Source organism: Nerophis ophidion, linkage group LG11 (genome assembly GCF_033978795.1).
Source record: "Nerophis ophidion isolate RoL-2023_Sa linkage group LG11, RoL_Noph_v1.0, whole genome shotgun sequence".
In the NCBI taxonomy this organism is placed as follows: domain Eukaryota; kingdom Metazoa; phylum Chordata; class Actinopteri; order Syngnathiformes; family Syngnathidae; genus Nerophis; species Nerophis ophidion.
The window spans coordinates 20685331-20703741 of record NC_084621.1 but is presented as its reverse complement, the minus strand read 5'-3'; the positions used below and the strand labels follow the sequence as shown (position 1 = coordinate 20703741).

Genomic DNA, 18411 nt, shown 5'->3' with positions numbered 1-18411 from the left:
TTGTCACTTCAGTCATGTATTTGATGTCCGTTACCCCCATGTAGTAGTGGTAGTAGTGTGTATGTGTGCGTGTAATTTAATGTTGTGTGTTGTTTGCTGTGTGATGTTGCCTTCTTCTATTTCAGTACTTGTAGGTTTTAAAACTTGTTGCTTCAGTCATTTATTTGTTGTTCATTACTCCCACATAGTAGTAGTAGTAGTAGTCGTCGTATGTATGCGTGTGTACTTAAATGTTGTGTGTTGTTTGCTGTGTGATGTTGCCTTTTTCTGTTTCGGTATTTGTAGGATTGAAAGCTTGTTACTTCAATCATTGATTTGTCGTTCATTACTCCCACATAGTAGTAGTAGTAGTAGTAGTAGTAGTAGCAGTAGTAGTAGTAGTAGTAGTAGTCTATGATAGGGGTTGTTTACCATGTGATGTTGCCTTTTTCCTATTTTGGTATTTGTAGGATTGAAAGCTTGTTACTTCAGTCATTCCTTACTCCTACATAGTAGTAGTAGTAGTGGTGGTAGTAGTAGTAGTAGTGTGTATGTGTGCGTGTTGTAGGTAGGTGTTGTTTGCTGTGTGATGTTGCCTTCTTCTATTTGGGTATTTGTAGGATTGAAAGCTTGTTACTTCAGACATTGATTTGTCGTTCATTACCCCCCGCATAGTAGTAGTATTAGTAGTAGTAGTAGTAGTGTATGCACGTGTACTTATATGTTGTGTGTTGTTTGCTGTGTGATGTTGCCTTCTTCTATTTTGGTGTTTGTAGGATTGAAAGCTTGTCACTTCAGTCATTTATTTGTTCTTCGTTACCCCCACGTAGTAGTAGAAGTAGTAGTAGTAGTAGTAGTGTGTTATGCTATCATGTTAGACCCGCTCGACATCCATTGCTTTCGGTCCCCTAGAGGGGGGGGGGGGGTTGCCCACTTCTGAGGTCCTCTCCAAGGTTTATTATAGTCAGCATTGTCACTGGCGTCCCACTGGATGTGAATTCTCCCTGCCCACTGGGTGTGAGGTTTCCTTGCCCTTTTGTGGGTTCTTCCGAGGATGTCGTAGTCGTAATGGTTTGTACAGTCCTTTGAGACATTTGTGATTTAGGGCTATATAAATAAACCTTGATTGATTGATTGATTGATTGATAGATAGTGTGTATGTGTATGTGTACTTAAATGTTCTGTGTTGTTTGCTGTGTGATGTTGCCTTCTTCAACGTGGGTATTTGTCGGATTGAAAACCTGTCACTTAGATCAATAATTTGTTGTTCATTACTCCCACACGGTAGTAGTAGTAGTGTGTATGTTTGTGTGTTCTTAAATGTTGTGTGTTGTTTGCTGTGTGATGTTGCCTTCTTCTATTTTGATATCAAGTTCACTTCAGTGTGATGGTGGTTGTTGCCTGCATCAGTAAAAAGTTACTTCCTGCACTGAACTTGCCGTGCTACTTTGAGTTTCCCTTGCAAACTTGACCTAAAAAAAGCCTAGTAATTCAACAAAAAATGTAAAACAAACGCTGTGTTAATGTTTTACATGTTTTTTATCACACTGACTAGATGGCTGTAAAAGCACCGTCAAATATCAAAGGTATATCACATTAATTTTTTTTCTGCGGAATGACTAGGGAAGGTTGTTTGGATTGGGTCATATAGTTAAATTCTGTGCACATTATATAATCATCGGTGACTGATTTCAGTTACTTTTGTCGGCCACCAGATTGCGACAAAGTGGCAGATTTCAGATCGCTGGCTAGCGCCCGCACTAGTTATTTATTTACATTTTATTTACTAAATTATAATTAATAATAGTAATAATTCATGATAATTAAAAAATAAAAAAACATCACAGGCTTTCATATTGTCATTAACAAGTTGCGAAAATTCCCTGTGTACTTTTTACGCTTCAAAAGTCTTTAACGTCAAGAGTAAGAGCATTTGTCAACTGTCAGGTGCTAACACAATGAGAGGTTATCATCACACTTCAACATCTCTAACATGTAAATGCTGCCTCTTTGCTATGTCAGCATTGCAAAGTAAAATATGTTCCTATTTGTCCTACTCCAAATAAATGTTAAATACATATATAAATACATGTATAATAGGACATAAATGATTATATACGACTTTACCCAGAAGGCTTAGCGCTGCAAACAGGAACAGGAAGTAGACAAGAAATGGTGTCATGAATAGTTGACAATTATAAACAAAAAAGGCTAATTAACCACAAATTTCACGACCCCTGGCCAAAAATAGCAAATGTACTTCTTGAATTGAACCACTGCCCTTGTTTTAACAAACACTTAGGCCTACTACGCTACTGTATTGTAATACCTCTCTCTCTATATATATATTGTGAACGCCTTCCTGCCGTCATTGTGCGGGTTGCATGGACAATCAAGGAAGGACATGCTTTTGCAGGTTTGACTCTTGTTAATTTTTCAATAAAGCTTAATCTCTTCTTCCGATCGCTTTTCAGCTGCTCCTCTTCTGCTCGCTCCTCTCTCGCCTTCAGTCTGCCGCGTCTTCGTCGCTCTGTTCGGCTCGCTCTCAGTCGTTCTCGCTCGTCTGGTTCTTCTACTCCTTCTCCCACCCTCTTTCCTCCGTCTCCCCTTTTATATACTGCTAGGAGATAGGCAGATTGTGAGCCGATGTGTGTGTCACGCACCTGATTTGGATTGTGGCGGCGTCGCTCCCAGCAAGCCCTGCCTCTTTTTTCCGCTCGATTCTCCGCCTCCTGGCCGCCATCTTGAGCAGGGCCAAAGCTTTCCTGCCCCGCCGTCGAACATACATCTATATATATATCTACATATATGTGTGTGTGTGTATATATATATATATATATATATATATATATATATATATATATATATATATATATATATATATATACATATATGTATATATATGAACATACATATATATCTACATATGTGTGTGTGTGTGTGTATATATATATATATATATATATATATATATATATATTACATTATATATATATATATTATATATATATATTATAATATATATATATATATAAATATATCCATCCATTTCTACCGCTTGTGCCTTATATATATAAATATATATATATATATATATATATATACACACACATATATATATTATATATATTTATATGTGTATATATATATATATATATATATATATATATATATATATATATATATATATATATATATATATATATATATATATATATATATATATATATATATATACATATACTCTTCCCAGAAGAGTTGAAGTTGTAATAGCTGCAAAAGGTGGATGACATCATATTGAACCCTATGGGTGAGGAATGGGATGGCACTTCAAGTTCATATGTGAGTCAAGGCAGGTGGCCAAATACTTCTGCATCAGATATGAACTCGCCAACGATGACGCTAACCTCATCCGGTAAACACGCCAAGGCAGGACTCGGTATCGAAGTGATGACAGACTGCAGTTTTGTTTTTGTTTTTTAGGCCAAAGCAGCAAAAAGTTTGACCGCTGACTCGGCGGTCTTCCGGCCTCCGCTTTGTCACCTGACTTGCACAACATGAATGAAAAAAATATATATTTATTTTTATTTTGTATCCTTTGGTCTCTCATAGCCCCACAGAACAATGCGAGACATTTCATGAGAGCATTCTGCCTTCTGTGAGGAGCTAAATTTGATGGAGTAGAGGAACACACACACACGCACACACACACACACACACTTTTTTGTACTTCTGACCTTCTTGAGACCTGAGAAAAATTCCTCCCTCTTTAGGACCAGTCGTTCTAGATATATAAAGATGTGTATTTACAACATGAATAATATATACATACTATCTAAATATTTTTTTAAAAGCTTGGTGTGAAAAATGAGTTGGAATTACACAAGAATAAAGTTCACAATGTCACAAGAAAAACTTGTAATTTTGGCAGTGTTATAATAAAAGTCATCATTTTACTCAACGTCAGTCAAAATTTTACGAGAAAAACTGAACATGTGTGCAATATTATGATAAAAGTTGGAATTTTACCCAATAACAGTCGCAATTTTACAAGAAAAAGCTTAAAATGTTTGCAACTTTATGAAAAGAGTCGGAATTTTACTCGACAAAAGTCACATATTTATAAAAAAAACTTTAAAATATTGGTAATATTCTAATAATAATCAGAATTTTGCTCAGCGGAAGTTTGACAAAAGTCATCATTTTTCTCCCAAAATGTCCCTGTTTTACATTAAAAAGTCATCATTTTACATTAAAAAAGTGATAATTTGACGAGAAAATATTGCAATATTACAAAGACAGAAAGAATATGAGAAATCGTTCCCAATTTTACAAGAACAAGCTTAAAATGTTGGCAACGTTATGAAAAGAGTCTGAATTTTACTCGACAAAAGTCACAAATTTATAAGAAAACTTTCAAATGTTGGTAATATTCTAATAATAATTTGAACCTTGCTCGGCGGAAGTATGACAAAAGTCATAATTTTTCTCCAAAAATGTCCCTGTTTTATATTAAAAAGTCATCATTTTACATTAAAAAAGTAATAATTTGATGAGAAAATATTGCAATATTACTAAAACAGAAAGAATATGAGAAATCGTTCCCAATTTTACAAGAAAAAGCTTAAAATGTTGGCAAATTTATGAAAAGAGTCGGAATTTTACTCGACATAAGTCACAAATTTATTTAAAAAAAACTTTAAAATGTTGGTAATATTCTAATACTAATCTGAATTTTGCTCGGCGGAAGTATGACAAAAGTCATCATTTTTCTCCCAAAATGTCCCTGTTTTACATTAAAAAGTCATCATTTTACATTAAAAAAGTGATAATTTGACGAGAAAATATCACAATATTACAAAAACAGAAAGAATATGAGAAATCGTTCCCAATTTTACAAGAAAAAGCTTAAAATGTTGGCAACTTTATGAAAAGAGTCGGAATTCTACTCGACAAAAGTCACAAATTTATAAGAAAACTTTAAAATGTTGGTAATATTCTAATAATAATTTGAATTTTGCTCGGCGGAAGTATGACAAAAGTCATTTTTCTCCCAAAATGTCCCTGTTTTACATTAAAAAGTCATCATTTTACATTAAAAAAGTTATAATTTGATGAGAAAATATTGCAATATTACTAAAACAGAAAGAATATGAGAAATCGTTCCCAATTTTACAAGAAAAAGCTTAAAATGTTGGCAACTTTCTGAAAAGAGTCTGAATTTTACTCGACAAAAGTCACAAATTTATAAGAAAAACTTTAAAATGTTGGTAATATTCTGATAATAATCAGAATTTTGCTCGGCGGAAGTATGACAAAAGTCATCATTTTTCTCCAAAAATGTCCCTGTTTTACATTAAAAAGTCATAATTTTACATTAAAAAAGTGATAATTTGACGAGAAAATATTGCAATATTACAAAAACAGAAAGAATATGAGAAATTGTTCCCAATTTTACAAGAAAAAGCTTAAAATGTTGGCAACTTTATGAAAAGAGTCGGAATTTTACTCGACAAAAGTCACAAATTTATAAGAATAACTTTAAAATGTTGGTAATATTCTAATAATAATCAGAATTTTGCTCGGCGGAAGTATGACAAAAGTCATAATTTTTCTCCCAAAATGTCCCTGTTTTACAAAAACAACCACAAAATGGGCAATATTGTCATAAAAGTGTCAGGCTTTCCCCTGACAGTTTGTCTATGTTTTAGTTTTTTTCCTCTGCATTTGTCTGTCTCTGTGTGTTTAGTATTTCCTGTCCTTAGTTCCTGTCTAGTGCTCTTATTTTGTCAGCTTCCTGTCCTGTTCCCTGAGTGTTGTGTTCCTCCTCAACTGCGGCTGATTGGCACCTGGCCACACCTGTTGCCAATCAGCCTGCTCCTATTTGTACCTGCTTCGTCTTGTGTCAGTTGCTGGATCAATGTATAGTATTGTCATTCGGACTTGTATTGTCGTTGTTATCGTGTCATGTTGTTTTGTTACAGCTACTACCTGTCGTGCTACATTTTGTCCTGGTCATCTTAGCGGTAAGCTGTTTCTGTTAGCATTAGCTATTTCCAGTTTTTCTGTTTGTTGTCCACTAGCTTCAGTGCTAAAGTTCCTTTTTGTTTTTCTAGCTCCCAGTGCTAGCTCTCTTAGTTTGTTATTCCGCCCACGTGCGTGCTTTTTGTTTGTTCTTGTTTTATTAATTATATTAAATAATGTCTTCATATCCAATGCCTGCCTCCATCTCTGCATCTTGGGGTTCAACAACAAATACTCCTGACAAAAAGTCTGAAATTTATATGACGAATGTCACCATTTTGCATTTAAAAGTCATAATTTTACATTAAAAAAGTGATAATTGGACGAGAAAATATTGCAATATTACAGAAACATGAAGAATATGAGAAATCGTTCCCAATTTTACAAGAGAAAAGTTGACACATTGTGAGAAAAAGACTGCTTTTATTATTATTATTATTATTATTATTATTATTATTATTATTATTATTACTATTATTATTATTATTATTATTATTATTACTTTTTAATCCTCATTTTTAACTTTGTTATTACATGGTGTCGCTATATAAATATGTATTTATTTATTTTTTATTAATTTTGGTCAAAGGGGACGCATTTTAATTTCTTACACACACTTGTTATTTCATATGTTGACCCGAGGGGGAACACTTTTAAAAGCGACACACAGTCGATTTGAAAAATCCCTCCTTTTTGACACCATCAGGGGTGCAAATGAGATCTCTATTTTTGTTTTTTTGTAATGTGCTTAAGGGCGATGACAAAGGAGTCAGGGGCCGCACTTTGGGCAACCCAGCTGTAGAAGCTAGCTGTTAATGGCCACTATAGTCTTAGTAGCGTAGTGTATTTGTTCATCCTATGGTCACATATGGCTTGTCTTACGTCCGCACCGGAAGTCGTAAAATCAGCCGTTCATCTGCACCGGAAGTCGTAAAATCAGCAGTTCATCTGGCCGGGTTTTTTCAGGGATGGATAGGGAAGTCCGTCTTTAGCTTCCATCGTGTTTTATCACATATTGCTACCTTTGCCCATGTCAGTGTTTACTTTTGTATGCACATTAAATCAACAAAAAATCCTGACTTTGGAGCAATGTTCACGGACTCTAGTGTTTGGCTCTCTATTAGATGCAATGGTTTTTAGTATTGAGACCACGATTTCGGTACTAACTTGTTCACCGGTCCTCATATGGAAGCTATTTTTCCTTCTTTATGTCTCAAGACCGTACCATAGTGTATTTGTTCATCCTATGGTCACATATGGCTTGTCTTACGTCAGCACCAGAAGTCGTAAAATCAGCCGTTCATCTGGCCGGGTTTTTTCAGGGATGAATAGGGAAGTCCGTCTTTAGCTTCCGTCTTGTTTTATCACATATTGCTACCTTTGCCAATGTCAGTGTTTACTTTTGTATGCACATTAAATCAACAAAAAATCCTGACTTTGGAGCAATGTTCACGGACTTTAGTATTTGGCTCTCTATTAGAAGCAATGGTTTTCAGTATCGGGACCATGATTTATGTCCTAACTTGTTCACACCTCCTCATATGGAAGCTGCTTTTCCTTGTTAATGTCTCAAGAAAAGAAGAAATACAAGAACACACACACTCTCACACACGTCTTTGCCTAAAAGTGTGGTCTTTGTTGACTCGGTTAATCAGATGTGCGACCTGTCGGCAGCTGGTGTTCTAGAACAAGTGAAAACAAAAGGGGGGGAAAGGAGGAGGGGGGGGATAATATCTTTGATATCTTTGGTTGCACATGACTAATTTGGCTTCTATTTTTGCATCATGCAAAACCCGAAATGGTTTTGTTTGGCAGATAAGGCTAAAAATAGACCGGTACTCTCTCTATGTTGTGTGTACGACTTCATATCACGTGTGTGTGTGTGTGTGTGTGTGTGTGTGTGTGTGTGTGTGTGTGTGTGCGTGTGTGTGTGTGTGTGTGTGTGTGTGTGTGTGTGTGTGTGTGTGTGTGTGTGTGTGTGTGTGTGTGTGTGTGTTTCTACACCTGAACGTTGCACGCAAAAATGGTGGAAATGGGTTGAAACATGCACTGTGACTATTTTCTTCATACGCTTTGACCCCTGCAACTTATAAACGGTGCGGCTAATTTATTGATTTTTGTTCTCTGCTGACGGCCATAATGCAAATTGTTTTTTTTGTTGTTTTTTTTTTTTTTTTAAAAAGCAAACACACTGAAAGTTGTTTTATTGTTTGTGTTATGACCCTTCTGTTTGGACTGAGCTGTCAACCGGAAGTACAAGTTCCAAGCAACGTTAGTAGTCAGAATCAGAATCAGAATGAGTTACCATGAATTACCATGAATTGATTAACGTGGACCCCGACTTAAACAAGTGTAAAAACTTATTCGGGTGTTACAATTTAGTGGTCAACTGTACGGATTACGTACTGTACTGTGCAATCTACTAATAAAAGTTGCCATCAATCAATCAAGTTTAACAATATAACTAAAACTATCCTTACTTACTTAAGTGTGATGTCTGTCAGAGCATTTCCATGCATATTTGTACACGCCATCGTAACGTAATCAAGCTAGCATCGTTAGCATTAGTGAAGATGCTACCATGCCTAGGAGTGTGTCCGTATTATTGCATTACAGTGGCGTTCTTTTTGTATCGTTCCAGTTTTTGTCATTCCACCCAAACGCCACCGTTGGGTTATTGAGTCTGTTTTGCTGACTTGCTGGCGATGACTTCTGTTTTAGTTGATCGGCCGTTTTACTGCCCTGTTACAGACACCGTTTAAAAACAATTAAGTTACGTAAATAAACATTTGTAACTTATTTATGTGTAAATACCTCATTTCAAAACGTATATATCTGCTGTTTACAGTTCAGTGCCGTTTCCTCTAAAATGTTGTGTTCTATAGTCTGAGAAATGAGGTACTATTATTTTTTTTTCAGAGATTCATAAAAGTTAACCCACCGAAATGGACATATGCTGTGTTTAGGTCGAAGCGAATTGCTGATTTGTATTTTTCGTCGACACTTAGTGGCCGCAATAACCCATGACGCAGTAAGTTGCATGATGTGGACACGTTTGTGACTGGATACTTTCTATTACCCCTCAGCCTTGGATTCTTTGTAGAGTGTGTGTCAGTAATATGTGACTAAAATGGTTTAATAGGTGTTTATGTTCTGCAACATGCATTATGTATGCCTAGCTCGTGTGCTATTGTGTGCTTAGCTGTTGTGTTTTTTTTTTTTAGCGTTAAAATTCTTTATTTTATTTTTTTTTACTGTAAAATAATGGTTGTTGTTGTTTAATGACAATAACAAAATAACAAATTTTCTCAGAGTGAACATGAAATATCTTGTCTTTGCAGTCTATTCAATTGAAAAGAAGTTGAAAATGATTTACAAATCATTGTATTCTGTTTTTATTTACCATTTACACAACGTGACAACTTCACTGCTTTTGGGTTTTGTAGTACAAAAAAAAAAATTTTATGAAATGAAAATCCACTGGTGCTTTAAGAATGACGAGGAGTTGGTTGCCATATTGTAAAATTTGAGGGCACATGTAAGCTAGCGTGTCTTCCATAGAACTCTTAACACCGCCCATAGGGGGCGCCACAAATTAGCCCTCCTATAGATTGACCGTATGTCATTTATCGGCCATGATAGCACACATTTTACATGTAAGCACGAATAAGCACAAGTTTTTTTTTGTGTTTTGGGTTTTTTGTGTTGTTGGGTTTTTTTTGCTGATATTGGACACATTTTTTAATTACCTCTGACACCAAAACCTCTAAAAAATGAAATATATATATGGTGGCGACTTGTCCAGGGTGTACCCCGCCTTCCGCCCGATTGTAGCTGAGATAGGCGCCAGCGCCCCCCGCGACCCCGAAAGTGAATAAGCGGTAGAAAATGGATGGATATATAAATATATATATATATATATATATATATATATATATATATATATATATATATATATATATATATATATATACATATATATATATATATATATATATATATATATATATATATATATATATATATACATATATATATATATATGTATATATATATTTGGGGGCTGGATTATTGTCGTGTCGTGTGGTGTTGTGTCGATGTCACCACTACCTATCTTGTCGCTTTTAGCTTTGTCTACTTCTATTCACTCTGTTCATGCCATAGTTCCGTCGTGTCACAGTAAGTGTTTTTGTTCTTAGCCAAGTTTGTACCCTTTTGTTCGTTTTTGTCTTAGTGTCAAATTAAATTATGTTTTCTTAAGCAATGCCTGCCTCCTTCTCTGCATCTTGGGGTTCGTCATCAACAAACTCTGACAGACCCGTCCTTGTTTGTGAATGACTGAGCATTTCACGGAAGCTGCTTTTATACCCAATCATGGCACCCACCTGTTCCCAATTAGCCTGTTCACATGTGGGATGTTCCAAATAAGTGTTTGATGAGCGTTTCTCAACTTTCAGTCTTTTTTGCCACTGGGGCCAGCTTTTTTGAAAACATTTTGCAGGCATGGAATTCCAAATTAGCTAATATTTGCAAAAAATAACATTTTCCAGTGTGAACGTTAAATATTTTGTCTTTGCAGTCTATTCAATTGAATATAAGTTGAAAAATGATTTGCGAATCATTATATTTTCTTTTTATTTAACATTTACACGTGTGTGTGTGTGTGTGTGTGTGTGTGTGTGTGTGTGTGTGTGTGTGTGTGTGTGTGTGTGTGTGCGTGTGTGTGTGTTTTTCTATTCAATATCAAAAACCTAAAAATAAAATAAAATACAAATACAAAAATGGTAAAAACAAAAAAATAAAAAAAATCATATATATATACATATATATATATATGCAATATCAAACCTCTAAAAATAAAAAAAATATTAAAAAAATATTAAAACAACGAAAGAAAAAATAAGAAAATAAAAATATGAAAATATATATGTATCAATCATCAATCAATCAATGTTTACTTATATAGCCCTAAATCACTAGTGTCTCAAAGGGCTGCACAAACCACTACGACATCCCACATAAGGGCAAGGAAAACTCACACCCAGTGGGACATCGGCGACAATAATGACTCAGTGGGACGTCTGTGACAATGATGACTATGAGAACCTTGGAGAGGAGGAAAGCAATGGATGTCGAGCGGGTCTAACATGATACTGTGAAAGTTCAATCCATAATGGATCCAACACGGTTGCCAGAGTCCAGTCCAAAGCGGATCCAACACAGCAGCGAGAGTCCCGTTCACAGCGGAGCCATCAGGAAACCATCCCAAGCGGAGGCGGACCGGATCGAACCGGACATCCTCCACAAGGGAAAGTGGGACATAGGAGGAAAAGGAAAGAAACAGCAGATCAACTGGTCTAAAAGGGGAGTCTATTTAAAGGCTAGAGTATACAAATGAGTTTTAAGGTGAGACTTAAATGCTTCTACTGTGGTGGCATCTCAAACTTTTACCGGGAGGGCATTCCAGAGTACTGGAGCCCGAAATGAAAAAGCTCTATAGCCCGCAGACTTTTTTTGGGCTTTGGGAATCACTAATAAGCCGGAGTCCTTTGAACGCAGATTTCTTGCCGGGACATATGGTACAATACAATCGGCAAGATAGGATGGAGCTAGACCGTGTAGTATTTTTTACGTAAGTAGTAAAACCTTAAAGTCACATCTTAAGTGCACAGGAAGCCAGTGCAGGTGAGCCAGTACAGGCGTAATGTGATCAAACTTTCTTGTTCTTGTCAAAAGTCTAGCAGCCGCATTTTGTACCAACTGTAATCTTTTAATGCTAGACATGGGGAGACCCGAAAATAATACGTTACAGTAGTCGAGGCGAGACGTAACAAACGCATGGATAATGATCTCAGCGTCTTTAGTGGACAGAATGGAGCGAATTTTTGCGATATTACGGAGATGAAAGAAGGCCGTTTTAGTAACGCTTTTAATGTGTGCCTCAAAGGAGAGTGTTGGGTCGAAGATAATACCCAGGGTTAAACCAAGACAGGGCTAAGTCTGACATACCAATTCGTGTTTTGATACGTTCTAATAAAATATTATGATCGACGGTATCGAAAGCAGCGCTAAGATCGAGGAGCAGCAACATAGATGATGCATCAGAATCCATCGTTAGCAATAGATCATTAGTCATTTTTGCAAAGGCTGTCTCCGTGGAGTGATTTGCCCTGAAACCGGATTTATATATACGGTTTTATATATATATACATATATATTATATGTAAAAGTATATATATATATATATATATATATATATATATATGTTTGTATAAAAATATACATATATACACACATATATGTATGTATATTTTTTAATCAGATATGTGTCTAATTTCAACAAAAAAGGTTTGAAAATAGTATAACAATTTTTTTATAAAATTTAAGGAAAAAAAACAACAAAAAACAACAACAACGGCAGCATCCGAAAGTTAATTGTAACAAAAAAACATTTTCAGACAGATTTCAGGGACGGGACTGTATTGTAGCATCTTCTGTTATTGTAAGAATAGCGAGGTGTTGGTTGACCTTCAATCGCTCTATTGTAAAATTTGAGGCTACATATAAACTAGCATGTCTTCCATTAAAATTTACTGCGGGGCGTGTGTGTGAGAAAACACACACACACACACACACACACACACACACACACCGAGGACACTATTAGACACTGTTCAGTAGCACGGAAGATGTATTTTTTTTTCTTTTTTCCTTATTGTGTGGAATTTTGCTAAAAAGAGGACATCGTTCGGAAAGATAAATAGAATAGGAATTCGTGGAAAGTCCCGGCTGGAGGAGCAATGAAAGTGATGCTTTTAAAAAAGAGGGAGTGTGTACATTTACGTTTATGTAAGTTTATGTGACAAAAAACATGTGAAACGCGGCCAAGCGTTTCCGTAGGACTGGCAAAGATACGTTTGTGTCAGTGTGTGTGTGCATTTTTGTGGTCCGATGTGTGTTGAGGTTTCTCTAAATAGTCACGGTTGTGTAGGTGTGGTGTTTTGGTGTTTTACTCCCCGGTCGCCACAGCAAAGGGACTTGATAATAATCAAGAAAAGATTTATCACATTCTTGCATTTGCATTCAGGAAGAAAGAGGCTAAGTTTTGCCGGGTGAGGTCATGAGCCGCAGCGTGGAGAGAGACAAAAAGGGAGGATACCGGGAGAGAATTAAAAAGACGCAGAGAAGACGGAGCTAAAAAAAAAAAAATGCAGGAGATGAAGAGATCAGGCAGTGTGTGTGTTCTGGCAATGCTGACTTAATGGGGACATAACTGTGTTTACACCTTTAGGGGACTTCTGACGGTATGAGGACCTAAAACAGGTCTCCTAAAGAGAAACCTTTTTAAATGGTGTTAATCATTTAAAAAGGTTGAACTGTAATATATAACATAATAGTAGTGAAGTGAAGTGAATTATATATATATATATATATATATATATATATATATATATATATATATATATATATATAGCGTTTTTCTCTAATAATAATGTGTGTGTTCTGGCAATGCTGACTTAATGGGGACATAACTGTGTTTACACCTTTAGGGCACTTCTGACGGTATGGGGACCTAAAACAGGTCTTCTAAAGAGAAACCTTTTAAAATGGTGTTAATCATTTAAAAAGGTTGAACAGTAATATATAACATAATAGTAGTGAAGTGAAGTGAATTATATTTATACAGCGCTTTTCTCTAATAATAATGTGTGTGTTCTGGCAATGCTGACTTAATGGGACATCGCTCTGTTTACACCTTTAGGGGACTTCTGACAGTATGGGGACCAAAAACAGGTCCCCTAAAGAAAAACCTTTTTAAATGGTGTTAATCATTTAAAAAGGTTCAACAGTAATATAGGATTTAATAGTAGTGAAGTGAATTATATTTATATAGCGCTTTTCTCTACTAATGTGTGTGTGTTCTGGCAATGCTGACTTAATAGGGACATCGCTCTGTTTACACCTTTAGGGGTTTTCTGACGGTATGGGGACCAAAAACAAGTCCCCTAAAGGGGGAACCTTTTTAAATGGTGTTAATCATTTAAAAAGGTTGAACAGTATTATATAATTTGATAGTAGTGAAGTGAAGTGAAGTGAATTATATTTATATAGCGCTTTTCTCTAATAATAATGTGTATGTTCTGGCAATGCTGACTTAATGGGGACATTGCTCTGTGTACACCTTTAGGGGATTTCTGACGGTATGGGGACCAAAAACAAGTCCCCTAAAGGGAAAACCTTTTTAAATGGTGTTAATCATTTAAAAAGGTTGCACAGTATTATATAATTTAATAGTAGTGAGGTGAAGTGAAGTGAAGTGAATTATATTTATATGGCTCTTTTCTCTAATAATAATGTGTGTGTTCTGGCAATGCTGACTTAATGGGGACATCGCTCTGTTTACACCTTTAGGGGACTTCTGACCGTATGGGAACCAAAAAAACAGGTCCCCTAAAGGGAAACCTTTTTAAATGGTGTTAATCATTTAAAACGGTTGAACAGTAATATAAGATTTAATAGTAGTGAAGTGTAGTGAATTATATTTATATAGCGCTTTTCTTTAGTAATAATGTGTGTGTTCTGGCAATACTGACTTAATGGGGACATCACTCTGTTTACACATTTAGGGGACTTCTGACGGTATGGGGACCAAAAACAGGTCCCCTAAAGGGAAACCTTTTTAAATGGTGTTAATCATTTAAAAAGTTTTAGTAGTGAAGTAAAGTGAATTACATTTATATAGCGCTTTTCTCTAATAATAATAATTAATAATGGATTAGATTTTATATCGCGCTTTTCTGTTATCAAATACTCAAAGCGCTCACAGAGAAGTGGGAACCCATCATTCATTCACACCTGATGGTGGTAAGCTACATTTGCTGCCACAGCTTCCCTGGGGTAATCTGACTGAAGTGAAATAGGTTAAATGCACGGTAGGACAGGGGTTAGTGCATGTGCCTCACAATACGAAGGTCCTGAGCAGTCCTGGGTTCAATCCCGGGCTCGGGATCTTTCTGTGTGGAGTTTGCATGTTCTTCCCGTGACTGCGTGGGTTCCCTCTGGGTACTCCAGCTTCCTCCCACCTCCAAAGATATGCACCTGGAGATATAAAGACGTATATGAGCTAACTGGGCAGTGGCCATTTTACCTAATTTCTTTCATGCCGCCACAACCTGTAGAAAGGGTGGTCCTCACAAGTCACGAACAAACACTTGGTCCCCAATCCAAATGATAACCACGATGTGTTTGTGTGTGTATGTGTGTGTGTGTGTGTGTGTGTGTGTGTGTGTGTGTGTGTGTGTGTGTGTGTGTGTGTTTGTGTGTGTGTGTGTGTGTGTGTGTGTGTGTGTGTGTGTGTGTGTGTGTGTGTGTGTGTGTGTGTGTGTGTGTGTGTGTGTGTGTGTGTGTGTGTGCGTGCGTGCGTGTGTGCGTGCGTGCGTGCATACGTGCGTGCGTGCGTGCGTGCGTGCGTGCGTGTGTGTATCGATCCAGAGATATAAAGACGTGTATGAGCTAACTGGGCAGTGGCCATTTTACCTAATTTTTTTTATGCCGCCACAACCTGTAGAAAGGGTGGTCCCCACAAGTCACGAACAAACACTTGGTCCCCATTCCAAATGATAACCACTAAGTGTGTGTGTGTGTGTGTGTGTGTGTGTGTGTGTGTGTGTGTGTGTGTGTGTGTGTGCGTGCGTGCGTGCGAGCGTGCGTGCGTGCGTGCGTGCGTGCGTGCGTGTGTGTGTGTTGTAGAGATGGACAAAAGGTGCGGAGCCTAAACAAGGAAACAAGATGTTTCAGTAATCATATTAATGTTGTTATGTTCCAGTCTGCTGCACGGAAGTGACGCATGGAGCCGGTCTCCATTTATTTACTGTCATTAGCGCATATCTCTGCCCATATCTCTGCCCACAAGGAGGCCCGTGCAGAGCTCCCTCCGGCGGCCGCGGGCGGGAACTGCAGCCCCCGTCGTCCAGACATGGATGACGAGCGGCGGCGGGCAGCGTTGCGTCATTGACTTTCTTTTTATAGCCTGGAGTTTCCCTTCGGCCGGGCTCTCCGGCACGTCGTTGCCTGCGCAAAAACATCCCGCGGCTTTCAGGCTGGGATGGGAGAGTGAACTCGCGCTGACCCCCCAACGGACCGCATGGCCCCGGAGTGAGAATCAGAACCAGAATCGGAATCAGACATACTTTATTAATCCCCAAGGGCGGAATCAAGATTTTCAGCACAATCCCATACAAGAGCAGACAAACATTACAGGGAGACAGAAACGGGTCTGCCAACTTCTGGCACCAGTTTAAGCCAGGGACCCTGGAGAGGGGGTCCAAACTGAGGTCAAGGGGGAAAAAACTCAAAGCCATAACACACATAACTTACACATGTGTGTAAGAGGGAAACATCAAAGAAAACAAAGGACATTAAAGACATTAAAAGAGCAGAGCTGATGCAAGCAGACATTTATACATTCCGCTACGTATAAATAAATAAATTGGAAAAAATAAAATAATAGTTTAAATAACTCGTGTGAAGCGACTGGGATGGGAATCAGCACCTCCAAATCCGAGTCCATGGTTCCTGCCCGAAAAAGGATGGAGTGCCATCTTCAGGTTGGGGAGGAGACCCTGCCCCAAGTAGAGGAGTTCAAATACCTGGGAGTTTTGTTTACGAGTGATGGAAGAGTGGATCATGAGATCGACAGGCAGATCGGTGCGGCATCTTCAGTAATGCAGACGCTGGAAGGCAAAGCTCTGAATTTACCGGTCGATCTACGTTCCCATCTTCACCTATGGTCATGAGCTTTGGGTTATGACCGAAAGGACAAGATCACGGGTACAAGCGGCCGAAATGAGTTTCCCCCGCCGGGTGTCGGGGCTCTCCCTTAGAGATAGGGTGAGAAGCTACGCCGTCCGAGAGGAGCTTAAAGTAAAGCCACTGCTCCTCCACATGGAGAGGAGCCAGATGAGGTTGTTCGGGCATCTGGTCAGGATTGAACCCAAACGCCTCCCTAGGGAGGTGTTTAGGGCATGTCCGACCGGTCGGAGGCCACTGGGAAGACCCAGGACCTGTTTGGAAGACTATGTCTACCGGCTGGTCTGGGAACACCTCGGGATCCCCTGGGAGGAGCTGGATGAAGTGGCTGGGGTGAGGGAAGTCTGGGCTTCTCTGCTTAGGCTACTGCCCCCGCGACCCAAACTCAGATAAGCGGAAGAAGATGGATGGATTAAAATAATTTAAAAAATCATATACACTGTGGTGGCCTCTGCGGTGTTCCACGCCATCGTCTGCTGGGCTGGGGGGAGCATGGCCAGAGACAGGAGCAGACCAAACAAAGCAACCAAAAGAGCCTGACGCCCACTAACTCTTGGCCAGTGTCCAGTCTGCATGAACCAGCAAGGATCTAAGGAAACCGAGGTCTCCGATACCTGCTCATTCAGCCAAGACACTGTAAAGCTTGTCTGTCCCGGCGCTCAACACCAGCTCCGTAGCCCGGTCTCTTCACCCTCATCACCTCCAGTGTCTTGCGTTACCGTCTGTGAGCGCAGGAAACCCCGCCTGACCTTGTCTTTCCCCTTTCAGAGGGCGCACGCGTTCGACTCTGACGCCGAACCTCACAGGTTCCGGTCGCTGCCGGAAATGAGCAACAGGTCAGCGCACGACCTCCACAATCTCCAGGTAACACCGCGTCCGGGGGGAGTGGCCTTGGTTCCAGGCAACAGCACCGTCTCACCGAGTTCTTGTGCTCCCTCCCCTTCACCCCCACAGTTGAGGCCCACGCTCTCCCAGCTCCACGCCGACCTGAAGCTGTACGAGCACCACTTCGAGTGGCTCAACAGGGTCTCCAAGAAGCACCACCACCCTGCACTGCCCAAGCTGGTGGAGGTGATCAAGGAGATGAAGTCGCTGATCAACCTGCTGCACCATCAGGTACCCAATTAAGAAAATGTTTTGGGGATTTTTGTTTTTAAATAAGAAAAAAATTGTATGATCCATTTTTAACACTTATATGAGTGGGGCCCTTTTGGATCCCCAAGGATTTTAATGAGATTTAAAAAACTAAAACAAAAACCTGTTCATTTTTGCCTTAAAAAAACAGAGTTTAAATTTTTTTTTGTATTAAAATAAAATAAAGAAATCCATCAACAGATTTACCTGAATTTAATCGCGAGATTAAAGAATTGGAATTAAAAAAAAAAAAAATTTAAACATTTTCATTAAATCTATTTTTTGACAGTTTTTGGAGTGTGAACCTTTTTTTGGGTACCACGAAAATTTTGTGGGAATTTTAAACAATAAGGAAAAAAAGGATCAAAAGATTTAAGTGTTAAAAGTATTTTTAAAAATGTATGATCTATTTTCAACACTTTTATGAGTGGGACCCAAGGATTTTAATGAGATTAAAAAAACAAA

The 18411-nt window shown here is 38.2% G+C and overlaps 1 protein-coding gene across 13 annotated transcripts in view; it reads left to right on the top strand.

The window, feature by feature from the left end:
• The window catches only part of il11a (interleukin 11a), a 103758-nt gene that overhangs the window by 83633 nt on the left and 1714 nt on the right, over window positions 1-18411 (top strand). For all 13 annotated transcript variants that reach the window (XM_061915361.1, XM_061915365.1, XM_061915364.1 and 10 more), the window contains 2 exons: window positions 17581-17676; window positions 17767-17928. In XM_061915361.1, coding sequence (XP_061771345.1) covers window positions 17581-17676; window positions 17767-17928 — 258 coding nt within the window. The remainder of the gene's footprint in view (window positions 1-17580; window positions 17677-17766; window positions 17929-18411) is intronic.